Below are 17844 nucleotides of genomic sequence, written 5' to 3' on the forward strand. Positions count from 1 at the left end.
GCCCTGGCTGTCCATTAGCCTTACAATGGGTGTTCAGGGTAGGTCCCTGGTCTGCCATGGTGGGAAGGAGGGGAAATTGCTCCCAAACTTCTCACGTTTTCCTTATTATGCAACATGCAAGAAGTGTATGAAACTTAGTTTATTTGGGTTGAAATAAAGACAATTGCCAAGTGGAAGGGGTTAAACTTTGCAGTTAATCTATAATGTTTGTGTGTAAGCAGTCATACTATATATCTTCTTACTACAACTTTGCGATAAGTTTCCATTTCTCCGTGACACACAATACGGCCCGTGTCACCATTTGCACCACACACCCGCCAACTCTAGCTCTATGCCCACAGACACATCCATTTATTAGTCGTGTAAAGTCGAGTGAGGGAATGTAGAAGGAACATACACCACACAGCTGCTACTGTTGCTGCAGAACATGCACATACCGACAGCCATCCCTGCGGGCACAGCTGCAACGGCGCGCAGCAAGTCACTTTTCCCCTCCAATCAATGCGCAAGAAGAGAAGAGCCAGGTGTGATATTGCGTTTAGGTCTGAGTGCCCCGTGCTCCAGTGTCTATTGGTCAGCGACAGCCACGCCCACCTTGGGATCTGCCTTGGGGTCGGATGTGGAAGCTCCAGGGTCAGAACTGCTCAGCACACTGGGGCGCGGTGCATATCCTCTTGCCTTGAATGTGGGTCTAGCTTCCATTCGCATCGTTGCCATGTGGGACAGAACTGTACGTCTGCTCCTGCCCTTGCACTGCCTGCTGGCCTTCTCTGCTGCTATATCCCGCCGTGAGCTCTTCCCCTATGGGGAACTGAAGGGAGATGTGCTCCTGCAGGAGGGGGACGATGAGACTTCTGAGGTGGTGAAACTCTCCCAACCGCTGCTCTTCTATGAAGCCCAGTTCAGCAATTTATATGTAAGTATGGCACCTCTCCTGCCAGCCATTCATTCAAGTCTAGCTATGGCATAGAGTATCTCTTCTATGTTCTTATGCCCTTTACTACACAGTTCATTTGCTTATTATAATAATGACTCAGGTTATCATTCAATCAAAGTGCTGTATAATTCCCAGCCTGTGCAGCAGGGACAGTGTGTTCAGTCACTTTACAGCCTATTTATTTGGAATTAATGTAAAGCTTTTGTATATAATCCCCCCTCTTGCTACAACACAGTTTTTATAATGATAAATGTCACAATGGCCATGGAATTCAGCTCAGCCTGAGAATATATGTGGATGGCATTTCAAAATTTGGAAGGGAACTGTACCGTTTTGAGAGAAAATTGTGTATATATGTATATTTTTATTTAGCACTGTTTGTGCAAGGAAACCTGTACAGGCAAAGGGGCAATAGAATGGAAACCGCACATCCGCTTTTTATTTACTTTGATGGATCAAAGTACAAAATTAGAGCTCACCCACTTTCTATTCATTCCTATGGGATTTTTAGAAGTGTATTTATCAGTGGGTGAACGTTAGAGTTCACCATTTGATTAATAAGCTTCTCAAAATTCCATATGAGTGAATATAAATCAGTTGAGTTTTTCCTGTGGTGGGCTCTATCCTCACATTTGATGAATCTGCCTTGTAATGTACTGCTTTTGTGAAAGCTGATGGTGAATACTAACTTATTTCCCTCAAAAAGACGGTAGAGTTTTAGATTATAGGTATAGGTAAGTGTGTCCTGGTACTTTACAGTTTGTTTGAACACTTTTCTGTGTATTACAACTTTATTTGTATCTAATAAGCTACACTTTATTAATTTACTTTTTAATGTCAGTCAAGCCAAATATCTTTTGATGCTGAACATTGGGCTGCTGTACAATTGCTCTTGTGCTTAACTTGCTGCCACAATTTCAACAAATAATAATTGGCTGCAGTGTTAGCTTCTGGTTAATTGACTCTCCGGTTACCACAGTTGTCAGTTTTAACTTGCCTCCAGGGGGATCTACACATCTAACATTGGGCAGGACAGTTGGTTAAAATCATTCTGTTCAAACAGCTTTAGGTCATAACATGTGGCTTATCATATATTTTCATTGACTCTTTTTAGGGCAGTGGCTGACAGAGAGATTTGTCGCCTGAGATGTTATATGAGCGGCTGTGGGCGTCAACTCCCAAAAATGTTTCTCCATTGCCAATAATTGAAATCGTTGGCGGTATGACCAACATATTGCTAATTCAACCCCCAAAGTTTCCTCCAGAGGCAACTTTGAGTGATTTATCGATATGTTGGTCATACCGCTAGTGATTTCAATTATTTGCAATGGAGAGGCATTTTGGGAGTTTTATCGCCCGCAATCTCGGGTGACAAATCTCCCCATCAGCCACTGCCCTTAAGTGGGAAGGCAGAAACTAGATAAGTCCTAAAGAGGTTATATGCCCCAGACCAGTTTCCAAATGTGCACTTTTCATTCAACAGTTTAAATTGCAATGGGTTATTGCCTTGTTTGAATGTAACACTTGTTGGCAAGTTATCCCCAGTATTTATGCTTTCATACCAGTAGAACCTATTTGGATCTTCTTAAGCACAGTCCCAATTTATTGGGTTGTTTTAATCATTTGACCCATTCATACCTTACCTGTTGTCCTGTGCTTTCTTCTGTGACCCCTATTCTCCAGAGGAATTTCACAGGCCCCTGTGCTGCCCCCCACCCCCAGAAGAAAGGATGTGTGCTTAGTTTGTAACACAATAAACATGACATGCTACAGGATGAGCTCTGTAAACGGATGCAAATTGCAACCTTGTCTCATCCACAAACTCCAGCAATGATACACTGTTTTAGAAAGAACAAATATGTAGCAATAAACACAGTTTGGGAAGTTATATCTGCTGTGCAGACAAAAAAAAAGTCAGATCTGGCATATAAGAAGTACCAGTCTTGCCAGCAGAAACATTCAAGAGTCTTGTTAGACCAGGACTCCCATTGCATACATGGATTCAGTCTGGTATACAGCCCCGTTCTTTGTAACCTTTACCAATAAATTTTATCTGTCATTGCTTCAGTTGTTTACATCTCCAGGTCTTTATGCTTTTGTTACTTGGCAGAAATTCTGTGTTTTTGAATGTATATCTTAGAGGCATTTCTCCAAAGATCTGTTAAATCTGCTTTAGCTCATCCATCTGTTATAAAGTTGATGCCCTATAAGGGTAACATTTATTTGCATGAAATTACCATGCTCACGCCATCGACAGCTGTTTCATCCTAACAAAAGCTGTCCTGTATTGTTATTATCCTGTGTAATCCAAACAATGTGCATGGCAGTTTGATAGCTCACATCCTGATGATCCTCGCAAGGTGCTGAAAGAACATTCATTAAGTTTAATATGAAATTTGATTTAGAGCACATGTGTCAATGAGAGCTGAAACTTGAGTACTTTTACATACTGTCTATCTGTACACTTTAGATATCCAAACCCAAACATATTTCCACTCTCACAGCATAGAGTGTAGAATGGGGATTTTAAGTCAAATACTTTTTTTTGCTAATTTAGTCTGTTGGTGGAAGAGCCCTGACCACAGTTACTAAGGATTAGTCAGATTTCTATTTAGGGGGACATAAAGCTTGGTTTTACACACCCAGCTGCTTTTTCCTCAATGATTTTTTTTTTTTTTTGCATTTAAAGGGATACTGTCATCGGAAAACATGTTTTTTTTTCAAAATGCATCAGTTCATAGTGCTACTCCAGCAGAATTCTGCACTGAAATCCATTTCTCAAAAGAGCAAACAGATTTTTTTATATTCAATTTTGAAATCTGACATGGGGCTAGACATTTTGTCAATTTCCCAGCTGCCCCTGGTCATGTGACTTGTGCCTGCACTTTAGGAGAGAAATGCTTTCTGGCAGGTTGCTGTTTTCCCTTCTCAATGTCTCAGTGAGACATGGGTTTTTACTATTGACTACATCTAACAGGCAGCTGTTATCTTGTGTTAGGGAGCTGCTATCTGGTTACCTTCCCATTGTTCTTTTGTTTGGCTGCTGGGGGGGGAGGGAGGGGGTTATATCACTCCAACTTGCAGTACAGCAGTAAAGAGTGATTGAAGTGTATCAGAGCACAAGTCACATGACCAGGGGCAGCTGGGAAATTGACAAAATGTCTAGCCCCATGTCAGATTTCAAAATTGAATATAAAAAAAATCAGTTTGCTCTTTTGAGAAATGGATTTCAGTGCAGAATTCTGCTGGAGCAGCACTACTAACTGATTCATTTTGAAAAAAAAAAAAAGTTATGTTGAGAAAATTGAGTTTGGAATTTGTGGTCTCTGAAAGCCACATGCATTTCATAAATCTATATATATTTGGTTTAGGTTTCCTTTAGAGATGCAAACAGCACAGTTTTGTGTGTCTTCTTTGAAAGGGTGGGCTATATTTGATGTGTTAAATTGTTTACACCGCATATCTGTAATGGTGTGCTGACTGGTGGGTCTGGGGTTATGTAATGAAAACTGCAGCTATTGCACTAGGTCTATAAACTTATAGTAATTGATCATCAGGTTGCATTTACTGGTTTAAAAGCAAAGAACTAAAGGTGGCCAGACACACACCGATAATATCGTACAAAACTTTTTTTTTTACTATATTCGTGCGTGTATGGTGGGAGATGAGCCGACTGATATCAGCCGGCTTGTAGATCAGGCTCCTTTGAAGGCACCCGAACATCAGCCATTGTTAATGACAATCATCAGATACAGGTAGAATTCTATTGTTTCTACCTGTATAGTTGACGATTCAGCTCTACACGTGTCTATTGTACCTAATGAACAATCTTTCTTGGAAAGATTGTAATTGTAAAGTCTATGACCAACTTTAGTGTTTGATATGGGCTGCTGGACCTGGCACAAACTTGAGACTTTTATTAGTGAAACTTAACGCTGGTTGAGCCACTAACAAACACAACTGCATCACTTTCCAAGGATTGAGAATACAGACCAGCCAAGAACTGGGCAGTCGTATGTATGGACCATGTACAGAACAGCTGTGCCCATTGCAATACAGATATAGGACCTGTTATACCACGGTAAAGGATAATTTTGTAAGGAGGTCAAACGCAGATAAATGCTGCAAAATTCCGGGTGCTTTTTATTTAACACACTACATGTTTCGAGCATGTAAGAATCGGTCTAAAACTGTGAGTGAATCTTCTTCCGAAACATAATGAGGTCTTGTTCTACAGAATGCTGTGGGCCTGGGGTTTTCCAGATAAGAGATCATTTTGTAATATAGATCACCATACCTTAAGTCTACTAGAAAATCATTTAAACATTAAATAAGCCCAATAGCCTGGTTTTGTTACTAATAAGGGCTAATTGTATCTTTGCTTGGCTCAAGTACAAGGTACTGTTTTATTATTAAAGAGAAAGGGGTAATCATCTTTAAAAAATGTGCATTATGTATATAATTTGAAACTCGCCAAGACAAGTATCTGTATTCCTTTTATAGATATTGGTGGACTAAGAGATGGGTAAATAATTTCTTCATTGGGTTTTTTCCTCTATAACAGGATTATGAGAGAGAGAGAAATGAGAAGATGTCCTCTACAAATCTCTCTATAAAAATGGAAAATGTTAGACCTGTTGACAGTGAAAGTTGATTTATAGATGTCCTTTTATCTGTCATACATGTGCAGGCTTTTCCCACAATGCCCCATTTCTGTGCAGCCCATGTTATACCAATATGTACAGGAGTGTTTGGGTTCAAAATGCCTCATTTTCATTCTTGTGGGAGATGTCTCTGACTGAGATTGCAGTATCTTTCTTTCTGCAGCTCCTGGGTGCTACTGGTCCAAAGTACCTACATCCTTATAAAATGTTTGACTGGCTTCACTGTAATAAGCAGCGTTTAGAGGGTCACAGTTTTGGCCTGTGGAATATGGGGACGTTGTGTTACACACATAAGCACAGTACCAGCAACAGAAGCTTCTTTGTTACAGTTTTAGGAGGATATAGCTAAGCTTTATGCCATTGCTTGCTTAGTATGCTAAGCATGAAATTCAATTCAAAGTATACTTAGAAATATTCTGGATTAATCATTATAAAAAAATGTGGAGATGTCCATGCCGATGCTCTATGTATGTTTTACCATATCTTTCTCTTCATTTTCATTTGTTTACGAAAATAATCTGCAGTCTAAACTGCATAGTGCAATGTAACAGCATTTAAAGGGGACTTGCCACCCAAAACAATTATTTCAAATTCTATTTTATCATGTTAGTCAAGCAAAATTAACTTTAATTACCCTGTATAAATTATTTGAATCTTGTTTCCATCAGTCTGGGAACTCATAATTATAGCAAGCTGGCATTGTCCACAAAATGGACAGAATCTTGTTTGTGCACCAGAATGGGGGATTTGATGTCCATCTGGTTACACAATTAGATGGTTAATGGAACTGGGGGAATGTGGGAATAGCAGTAAAATCTAGGTCCTAGGAAGTGCTGAATGAAAAGTGAAAGTAATTGCTTGCCCTGCCTCTATGCCTAAGGCACAGAGGAGGGGCAAAAGGTGCAAGGGGAGGTTTGAGCTTTGCGCAGGTTGAAAGTATGGTTGAGTTAGCAGCACCGATACTTAATGTGGATCCACTTGTCCACTTCTTATAATGTAAGTAATACAGGGTTCAGTGCGCTGATATCTGCTGAAAGTGATGTTCCCCCAAAGCCTAGATAAAGAAGACAATATTTAGTGTAGTATGTCTTATACAGTTAGATTATGCGTATTGAAATCTACTCACAATGTTCCCTGCTTAATAGGAGCATATTATCTTTCTTTGTCTGTGTTGTAGTCCTAAAACAGGCTTCACATAGTGAAATATCACCGGAACTTTAGAGATTAGAGTTTGCGCTTACCGAGTGGTAGTGAAAGGAAAGACCTGTAGATTATAATATTCAGTTCTCAGTCTCCACCTATCCGCTTGTAAGAGAGATCGTAGGTTGCGGGGGTGTGTAGAGATGTGAAGTGTTGCCGGCAAGTGCCCTATCTTCTATACAAACTGCTTCCGGATTGGATAATTGTCTCTCCACGCTAGTCGGCGTGTAGGGCTGTGAGCTGGTCAGGTCTCTCCTAAGCTGTATTAGCTCAGCGGTCCGGAGTTTATTAAGGAAAGTTTAAATCGGGCAGATAGCGCTGAAAGATCTCAAGGGGATCCAGGTATAAACAGTCCTCTGGGAGGTAGGGAAATCCAAACTGTTGGAGGGAGTCTTCCTGCCTCATTAGGATAAATTCCAAGGAACCGCAGAGGAGGGTGTCCTGTCGCAGCCAGGTTACACCCCAAACGAACAACAACCGGGCCATCTCTTAAGTTCCGGCGATATTTCACTATGTGAAGCCTTTCTGTTTTAGAACTACAACACTGACAAAGAAAGATTATATGCTCCTATTAAGCAGTGAACATTGTGAGTAGATTTCAATACTCATAATCTAACTGTATAAGACATACTACACTATATATTGTCTTCTTTATCTAGGTTTTGGGGAAACATCACTTTCAGCAGATATCAGCGCACTGAACCCTGCATTACTTACATTATAGAGGATTGACAGCTGAGATTTTTAAATGGGTTTACAACAGCTATGAATGCTTTAATAAAAAAAATGAATTTGGATTTCATGTTTAATTTGAAAAGGACTTTTATTATACAGCTTTATAATCTGTAACGTTGGCTGTAAAGATCCTCTCATTTGGTGAGGTTGACAAACAAGTGGATCTTTTACCAATTTACCCACCTTAAGGGGCCAAATGATCATATCACAATGCAGTAAAATGAGACCACCTTGGCCTTGACCACATTGGCTCCTTGTCCCAACAGGATTTTTAAACCTACCCAACCAACATCTGGCTGATTTTTGGCCATTGCAAATGACCGTACCTCTTAAAATGTTACAATTAATGTACATTGGAAAGTTGGTTGAATTTAGATTATCTTTCATTATCAAAAAAAACAACGGTTATAATCATTGTGTAAATCAATTGTAAATATTAAATACTGGTGTTGTTCTTTCTTTATAGGTAGGGACCAATGGAATTATTTCCACTCAGGACTTCCCCAGAGAAACTCAGTATGTGGATGATGGCTTCCCTACAGACTTCCCTGTGATTGCTCCATTCTTGTCAGATATAGATACCAGCAATGGCAAAGGAAAGATTTTTTATCGGCAGGACAATTCTGAACCAGTTCTCAATCATGCAGCCAGAGAGATCCAAAGGGGTTTTCCAGAAGCTACATTTATTCCTAATCATGCCTTCCTTGTGACTTGGGAGAATGTCGGGACCTATGAGGAGGTGACCCGTCACTCTGCATCGTCCGATAGGGTGAGTAACTGAATATGAAAATTCTTGAATAGAATCCAAAGAGATGTGGGAAAGTCACCCACGCACAATACAGGCTAAGGAAAAAGAGGAAGGAAACTGGAGTTAAATATGGAAAGCTGCATAGCTGTGTGTACCAAAGTGGCCCTTATGGCCTTTTTGTTATTTATGCATCACCATTGCTGGGGTGCAGTTTGCCTATCTCCCCACAACTTAGCTGTGAGAGAAAGGTGGGTGATAACCTGCAACAGCTGGAAGGTTTATCGAAACGTATTCGGTTAAGCATTTCATACTATGGTGGGCATGTACTGTATATGGTGTGCATAGGAAATCAATAAGTTACATAATGTACTCTGTTTATTAAATGAGCGGGTCACCTTTAAGTTAACTTTTAGTATGTAATAGAATGGCCAATTCTAAGCAACTTTTCAATTTGTTATTACCGTAGTTATGTTTTATAATTTTTAAAGATTTCTAAAAATTATTTGCTGTCTTTTGGCTCCTTCCAACTTTCAAATAGGGCTCACTGAGCCTATCTAAAAAAACAAATGCCCTGTTAAGCGACACATTTATTTTTACTGCTACTTTTGATTACTCATCTTTGTGTTCAGGCCATCTTCTACTCATATTCCAGTCTCTAATCCAAATCAATGCATACCTCCCAACTGTCGGGACGGTCCCGATTTTGACAGCTCAACCCGCAGTACCGGGTTTGTTACTGAAATGGCCCGACTTTCTCTTTGATCTCCTGCACTGAAGAGCCAGTAAAAGATACAAAGTTTCTAACTTAATTGGCTTTTGGCAGAGAACCCAGAATATATTTTTAAATGCTTTTGTAACGGTTTGAGATAAGGAGGTCTCTTGGGGAAACTGACTTGCAGCTTAAAGGGAAATTCACCTTCATTAGCAAAACTGTTATAACTCATAAAAACCACAGAAATGTGTTCAAACTTTCATAACCTGACAAATTTTGTAAAATGGACATGGTAATTAGGGGTGTGGCCACAAAAATGGGCATGGTCAAAAAAATTTGTCGCGATCCACGCTGCAAATATTTTTGTCCCTCTTTCTGTTTCCAAAATGTTGGGAGGTATGTAAATGCATGACTGCTAGGGTAACTTGGACACTAGCCACCCGATAGCTGAAATTGGAAACTGGAGAGCTGCTGAATAAAAAGCTCATTTGCAGAATATCACTCTCTTAATAATAGTTAACAGTTGACAACCCCTTTAACTGCTTGTCTGCTATAGAATGCAAAGTCTAAAGGTCTATCAAGGACCTGACATGTTGTAAATGTGAGCAGCTCTATGTCTTTAAATATTTTGCCGCACTGTAGCCCTCTGTTACATGTACTTACTGAATTCAGTTTGGAATTTACAGCATCCCTGTTTGCTATTTGGGTTTGGTCCCTGGGAAAACAGTTGCTTATTTGTTAAAGGGTCGAGGGTTGAATATGGTCACATTCCTGGATACTGGAGGCTTTAGTTGACTGATGCTTTGTAAATGTGTTTCAATATTGTTATGTGGTAGAACTGAGTATTATGAGCCAGCTTCAGTGTTTCAGTGCAGTAATGTCACTAAATGCTTGTTAACACAAGGAACTGTTCTACTATTTTATTTCTGCTGTGCCACTATGTAGGAATGAGATACCCAATCTAAATTAACCTTTGCACAGATATTTTACTTTAATGTTTGCTCAGGTGTTAATGGCTCATCTTTAGCTTTAGGACCATGACAGACGGGAGACTTTGTCATCAATGGGATATCTCCTCTTTCGCAATCCACAAAGCACCTAAAAATACTGTCTGCATCCATTGGAATAGCCACAAGTAAAACTGTTTACATACTGGTATACTGGGTAATAGCACAACAATGAGGAAGAAGGCATTTTCTTGCATTCACCTGGGATTTCCCATAGGTGACAAAGCACCCTGTCGTTGCCCTAAAGGTGGCCATAAACGTAGAGATCCGCTCGTTTGGTGATGTCGCCAAACAAGCGCATCTCTGCCCAATATGTCCATGTTGAAGTGGGCAATATCGGGCTGATCCGATCGTGGGCCCTAGGGCCCAACGATCGGATCATAATTCAGGTGAACGAGAGGTCTGATCGCGGGACCGCATACACGTAGAAATGCGGCCGTGATCCAACGGGATTTTTTAACCCACCTGATCCAGATCTGGCCGACTTTCAGACAGATATCGATCGGGAAAGCACGTCTGATGGCCCCAAACACGGGCCAATAAGCTGCCGACTTGTTCTGTCGGCAGATTTTATCTGCCCGTGTATGGGGGCCTTAAGATTGTGATTTTATTTGTAGTTATAGTCCAGGGACAGGGTCTGATGGAGCAAAGTTTGTCAATTCTATTAAACACAACCACAGGCTTGAAAGTGGAGATACCATAAAATTATAAATATTTACTAATCAATATAAGCTGGGCCACCAGCTGCCATCAGAATATGGGACAATATGTTAATGGTACATAAATAAATGATCCTAATAATAATAGTTAACCATCAAGATGGCCAATTGCACTGCTCCGTTGGGCTTAATGAGTGAGAGGAAGTGGCAGCATGTGCTAATAACCCAAGTCTGAGAAGGCATTTGAAGGGCAGGGGCAAGTCTAGGGAGCACTGTATCAGGGCCCGCTCATGCTGCGATCTACACAAGACGTACAAAGCGCAGCCAGACCCTGAACAGAAGTGCTCTCTCTGAATAAGCATTTCCACTGAGTACATGTTTTGCTTTAGAAAATAGTAATTTAATATAAACAGTCTCTTTATTGAATTTGTTACTATTCCTTTAAGCAAAATCTGTCACTTTGAACAGTGTGGAAGGACTATCTATTTAGTATGTCCCCAATAGTTTGTTCCCAACAGTCATTACTGTATGTGTTTGTTTCCCCCTGTCAGGATTAAACCCTCATGTTAGAGCAGTTGAATTTGGAGGACAATGTTATTCTCTCGAGACCTACCATTTATTTGTTCAAGGCTCTGTAAACTAATTAAACATTTTTCTGCTGTGTTTTGAAACACGTGTTTGAAGTGTAGACAAAAATGGCTTGAGGACACTGGAAAACATCTAGAAAACTTGGGAATTTCTTTCATTTTGAGAACTTCATGACTCTGAGCTGCCAAGATGATTATGTGAGCAAGTGACAAGAACAATAAGTGCAAATGGTCCTGTGATGCCACAAATGAGGGGAAAGTGGTGCTTTATTGCTGCCGCTATTCAGTTGCACTGATAAACTGATAAAAATTCTCACTCGCCTATTTCCAGCAAGTAATCAAACATCAGCATTCTAACTACGCTAGTCAAAGCTACTGCATTTTGGCTGGTTAATGTAAATGTCAATTGATTGATGTGAACATATAGTCATGTTGTGGTATTTCATTGCTCCTCACATCTGTGTGGTTAAAATCATGTTGGCTGGATACAGGACCTGCTGCTTTCTGGCTGCCTTTCGACCTTAGCTTGAAAGAATCCATCTGCTGGTTCCCAGTGATTGTACAGCTATGTTCTCATATTACTTGTATAAAATATGGTATAATTTCCCCACAGTAGGCCCCCACAGCTGTTGAGCATTTACCATCAGGTGCGCTTGTTAGGTCTCTTGCTTGGCAGAATTCTGCTGATCATTTGTTTACTGGTCTGACCTTTTCTTTGCCTGTAGACTTTAAAGGAACTGCCATGACCCTATCCTTGTTTTCTGACCATTTTCCAGAAATTATTCAGATTCTCATGGCACCTTCTCAGGTAGCAACTTGGCTCTATATCTGAAGAGTTACAGGCTAGATTCTACTATTACACTCAACACCCTCACTAGCCATGTGGGAATACTGGGGAACTGAGTGATAAGTCTTGGTATTCACCTGTATAGGAGTATGCATACGACGCTAAAAAAGAGCCCACAAGGCAACTTTGAGGTTCAGGGTGTCATAAATGATGGTTGTTAATTTGGGATAAAAGAATCTGGCCGCCAACTTCACTACAAAAGTTTTGGAAGTTTCATATATTGTTTCAGTATTCAAGTCTATACCTTCGTATGACCCAACAACTTTGAATTTCAACCCATGCGGCAGATTATGGTAAAGTTACAGCTAGCTAGGTTCAACAGCAAGGAGTATTTTACTACTATTTTACTTACATGCTGTTATAACAATTTTATGTGCAAAGTCTGCCCCCCCCCAAGCTCCCTTCCATACCAGTTTCTCCTCTCTTACTGACTAGATCTAACTATGTAATAATAGCAGTACAAATATCAGAAAAGAATGAATATGGAAGATGAAACCCTAGCAAGCACAGTGTTTTTGATGTTTACGGTATTTTCATAAGGGTCTGATCAGCTGTGACAACGGCTATACAGCAAGTGACAAGCAGGAAAGTATAAAGATATATATATATATATATATATATATATATATATATATATATATATATATATATATATATATATATATATATATATATATATATATATATATATATATATATATATATATATATATATATACTTTTTTTTTTTGCCTGACTAAACAGTTGTTGCCAAGAATTTTTATAGGAACTCCGTAATGCAGCTGTCAACTGTCCCACCCAATGTTCCCTCTACTCAAATGAGTTTTAGTCTAAACCCTAAACCTGCCCATACCCCCCCCCCCCCAAAATTGTGTAATTATTGCTTTACACTCCTACAACAACTCATTAAAGCTACTTAAAACTACACATTTGCTCCTGTCTATGGTCACACATCATTCACTTATAGGAAGATTTTGATGAGAAAGTCTTTTGACGAGAAAGTCTTGTGTGTAAAATGTCACAGCTACTGTGTTACTAAATTCATTTTGTGAACTAGTGTATGGGAAAATCTGGAACTGATTCATTTAAATAAATCTAGTCCTTTATTTGATATCTGATTTATTTTAAAACCCACAAAGATTATAGGTTTTTGCTTATCATAATCAATCTACTGAAAGATGGGTTCATTCAGACAGCCAAGGTATACTAATCCGTTCATGGCTTAGGTTCATCTAAGTTCACCCAGTGGAGATTCATATATATTCTCATTGGATGTGCACATTATTTGTATTTAGTCATATTTAATAAGGAGGCAGAAAAACGCACACAGCAGGCCTTTAATGGATAAACAGTACAGCTTTCACTGGGCAACTATAAGATCTCTGATTATTGTATAGCTTTTTAAGTGTCTATTAATTCACAAGCAAATCATCCAAATTCCTTTGCCTTAATAGAAGCCATGACAATAATCATTAATTCCATTATACATGAGTGACAATCACTGCAAGTAAATGTCAGTCTTTTTGAAGATTGTTAACCAAGAACTGAGGGCTGCCTACTAAGCTCTTTGTAAATGAAAAATGACAAAAAATTAAAAATGGTGCTGTCAGAATATTACAGACGGGACATTGTTGGCTTTCCTATTGTGGGTTTGTTTAAAGTTTTCAGATACTACAAATTGACAGCAGGTTTGACACAGGGCTGGTTCCTCTCCCACCCTCCTTCTATAGTTCTGTAGTATTTTATACCAGTTAAGCTCGGAATTGGGTCTTTGCCCAATATTCAGGCATCTGTTCAGTTATAAGTAACACGGTACTGTAAAATTGTAGAGTGAAAACTAACAGTGTGTATATCTCCTTGCACTAATATGTTTGTCATTTCCAAGAAGATGTTTGGCAGCAGTCATTTTGGCACGGAACCATCAATTCTTAAAGAATAGCAATTATAGCAATGGTGTGAAAATATCTTCAGCCAAAACTAGAAAAACCCCAGATAACCTTATATTCATTTTGCCTTCTGAGAGGAGGTACTGTTATCATATTCATCTGACAAATTCTGTGGGGGTTTATATGGCAGAGCTTGGGTTAGAGCTTAGAGAGGCAGTTGCACTATAAGTGCCAAAAGCATACAGTGTTCTATGTACTGAGGCAGAGCCTTGAAGGCATCTTGTATAACCTCATGGTCACAATGTACACTTGGCCCCCAAAACGTTGACTGCTAAAATTGGCACTTGTAGGCTGTGGGTATAAACTATAGTACCTGTAGAGAATTAGGACTGGATTGCTATGTTGAAATGCAAGAACAAGCTGCTAAATAAATGTTTTTGTTTTGTTTTGTTCAGAGAAACACGTTCCAGGCGGTACTAGCATATGATCATTCTGATGCTTACGCTATATTCCTTTATCCTGAAGATGGACTCCAGTTTTTTGGAACTCGCCCTAAAGAATCCTACAATGTGCACATTGAGCTCCCTGCCAGAGTGGGCTTTAGCCGATCAGAAGCAGGACCTTACTACAGTGTAACAAGTAATGAACAGTCGGTGAAGAATCTGTATCAGTAAGTTGTGTCTTGAAACCTCCTTCAAATAATCCCCATTCTCAGAGAATTATGCAACTTTCAGCGACAAATTCTTGAATTTGCTGAAGTCTTAAATTAATTGGACAGATACCTTAGATCTGATATTAGCAGCATTAATTTTTATATCTGGTCAGTGGCCATACATACATACATACATACATTGTTTGATATTGTCTAGAGACTGAGCCTTGGCAACATTCTACCTGACTGATATCTGGTCAGGGCTAGATATAGGTCAACTGTTTTTTGACCATTTTAATGGGTGAGCAACTGCATTGGACTGTGGGATGTGGTCCTCTCCACATAGGTCTGTATAGTAGCAGCTTTTGTAGCTGACTAGAATTAATAATTTTATTGTTTCCATTGAGGACATAATGGACTGTGCTGCTAGGCACATGGGGTAAGCCTGTAAATTTGCATGCAGAATGATTTTTGTCTTGAAAATGCATTCTTTTTGCCAAAATCTACTCTGTGTATGTACTTACAGGCGTATCCCATGCCTGGCAGGACACGCACGGGAACAGAAAATGAACAATGTACCATTGGCTTTACTGTAAAGCTGCTCATACATACATACAGGATACTGTGCAAAACTAATTTTGTACAATTCTTGATTCAGTTGGCAATTAATCCTAACTGATACCCATGTGCTATGAATATATCCATTCATAGATTGGCCATGTTTGAAAATCTAACCTGTTGCACCGTATTTACCAGTGAATAGTTATTGGCAAATTATGAAATGAAAAGGAACCACAGCTGTCGATCCAAACAATTGGAACAATAGAAAGGTGTATCAAAAACTACCTCCCGGGTCTTCCGGTTGAAAATACTGACTGGGGCACAGTGATAGGGGGGATTGGCACCTCTCCAGTAAGACGTAACTTCTAACAATAGAAAGGAGGCCATGCCATGTTTGACCTCTCTTACAATATCCATTCATTGGGCCCATGGTCAGATGGATATCAATTTTGGCCTGTGTATGGTTGCATAAAGCAGTGGATAACAGTACTGTTATTATGTGCTTTTAAGTGATTTTCATGCTGCTTTAAGCACCTTGCAAAATTCTCTGACCTGGTCCAGGCCTTAGAAAACAATAAAATCTGTTTTATCAAGTTACAGGTAGGAGCTACCATCATTCTATATGAGACAAACCTAAGAATAAAATAATATTAATACATAATAATGTAATTGTCTATTGATACTTGGACATTTAAGGAAGGCCATGTCTTTTGTACTTCACTGGTGTCAGTGGATATCTTTAGAGCAAGATTAGTGTATTTTCATGTATTTCTGTTTCCCTGACGATTCTTATTTGTCAATGACTTGTGTACTTTTCCCCTTTTCAAATAGAACAGGCAACGTTGGTGTCCCAGGAATTTGGGTCTTTCACATTGGCAGCATTTGGGAGTTAGACAATGTCATTCCAGCAAAATTCTTTGGTGCTCCCGCAAATGAACAATCACTTGAAAATTCACATACAAGTTTCCCAGAACACAGATTATTTGAAAATCATGAAAATGAAGACAGTATTGATTACCCAGAGTCCTTTTATGAGGAGAGCGAAGATGAGCTGGAAGATAATACAAGTGATGCCACACCAACACATGAAACACATCAAGAAGGTGATTCAAATACTGGAAATCAGGGATACTTAGACATAGATGATCAAGCTTCCAAACTGACCCATGCAGAAGATGAACAGAAAGCTACATCATCTGCTGTGCTTTCGTCTTCACATCAGAATCCTAACTGGACACCTTACACACCCAGTGAATCAGAGACTGACAGAGATGGACCATTACAGGAACCTCAAATTCAGACAGGGGAGAATCTAGATTTGACTAGGGAAGACACATTATTGACTGATGATCTGCCGTCCCATAATGCTCCTGATTCAATACCATCAAATTCTGAAGATCTCCCAATATATCCTGAAAGTGCAGTTCTTGTGGGCAGTCACCCAGAACAGGAAAATAATTTTGAAAGAGGGCGGCAGACTGATGCTGATCCTGGACTTCAAACTGATGGTAAGGAATTTTCATGTGTAGACAAATGCCTTGTTTTATAATAGGCCCATAGCATTGTTTGTGACTAAAGTGTGACTTTATGGAATCTTTACTGTAAAACAGATAAGTGGTGTAATGTGTATCCACTCAGCTTGTGGCACTAAAAAGTCAATGCAGAGGGGTCAGGCTGGTTTATGCTTCAGTTGTCTGCATGCTAGGAGTGCAACTGTTAAGGTTTTGAGCAGCTGTGCCAGGATTTTCTTTCTTGTAAAAAAAAAAACGTAACACCCAAGCCATGGTTGAAAAACAATCTCAGTATTACTTACAAAAGCCTAAAGGAAACAGCACTATTGCTTCAGCAATTATAAAACCCTTCATGGTGCTGGTGCAAAATGAGTATGTATTTGAAAGTTTTTTTCGGAAAAATATCAGGTTAATTTTACTTACTAAATGTTATGTTTTATACCAAGTGTTTTCCTTTAAACCTGCGGGCAAGGAGACTTGTGAGAGGAACCACGGGAGGTGTTCTAGGTTTGCTTTTTGTGCCGATTACTCTACTGGCTTCTGCTGTCACTGCCAGGAAGATTATTATGGAAATGGAGTCCATTGTTTGCCAAGAGGTAAGGCCTGCTATGTGTTTTTTCTTTTACAATTCAATGATATCTATCTATCTATCTATCTATCTATCTATCTATCTATCAGAGTAAACACAGGTTGCAATGGCAGTGCATTCCATAAATGAATGCTTCTTGCACATCTGTACATTCTCTCTTCCAAAACACTGATGTCGCATTCAGTAAACATTAATACTGATGACTTTAAACTGTTGCCCAGGTTGGACATGTTTATCTGTTCTGTCAAACAACCATATGTTCATATAGTTTATGCTAAGAGAAAAGAAGATTAAGAAAAAAAAAATGAAATTTGATATCTTTGTATTTATCTACACTGATCAAATTGATAGGCTGGCTTGGTAAATTTGATCAAAATTCTAGCAACCATCGAATAGCTAGGAATGTTGCAGGATTTTCTATTTGAGCTTCATAAATCTGTTCCTTAGCTAAGAGTTTTCCAAGTCACAACTCCAGACTTTCTAATCGCTACAAATTAGCAGGGAACATTTTCAGAGTGAAAAAATCTAACTTCTGGTCTATAGTTATGT

General features: G+C 39.3%; 1 protein-coding gene across 2 annotated transcripts in view; it reads left to right on the plus strand.

Annotated features, from left to right (window-relative positions):
- Nucleotides 1-412: 412 nt before the first annotated feature.
- nid2.L (nidogen 2 L homeolog) overlaps nt 413-17844 on the plus strand; it is a 40536-nt gene continuing 23104 nt past the window's right edge. The window contains exons 1-5 of one of the 2 annotated variants that reach the window (XM_018229098.1): nt 413-916; nt 8003-8305; nt 14438-14652; nt 16027-16703; nt 17153-17302. In XM_018229098.1, coding sequence (XP_018084587.1) covers nt 428-916; nt 8003-8305; nt 14438-14652; nt 16027-16703; nt 17153-17302 — 1834 coding nt within the window. In that variant the 5' untranslated portion in view covers nt 413-427. 2 annotated transcript variants of the gene reach the window in all.

This window comes from Xenopus laevis, chromosome 8L, assembly GCF_017654675.1.
Source record: "Xenopus laevis strain J_2021 chromosome 8L, Xenopus_laevis_v10.1, whole genome shotgun sequence".
Lineage (NCBI taxonomy): Eukaryota > Metazoa > Chordata > Amphibia > Anura > Pipidae > Xenopus > Xenopus laevis.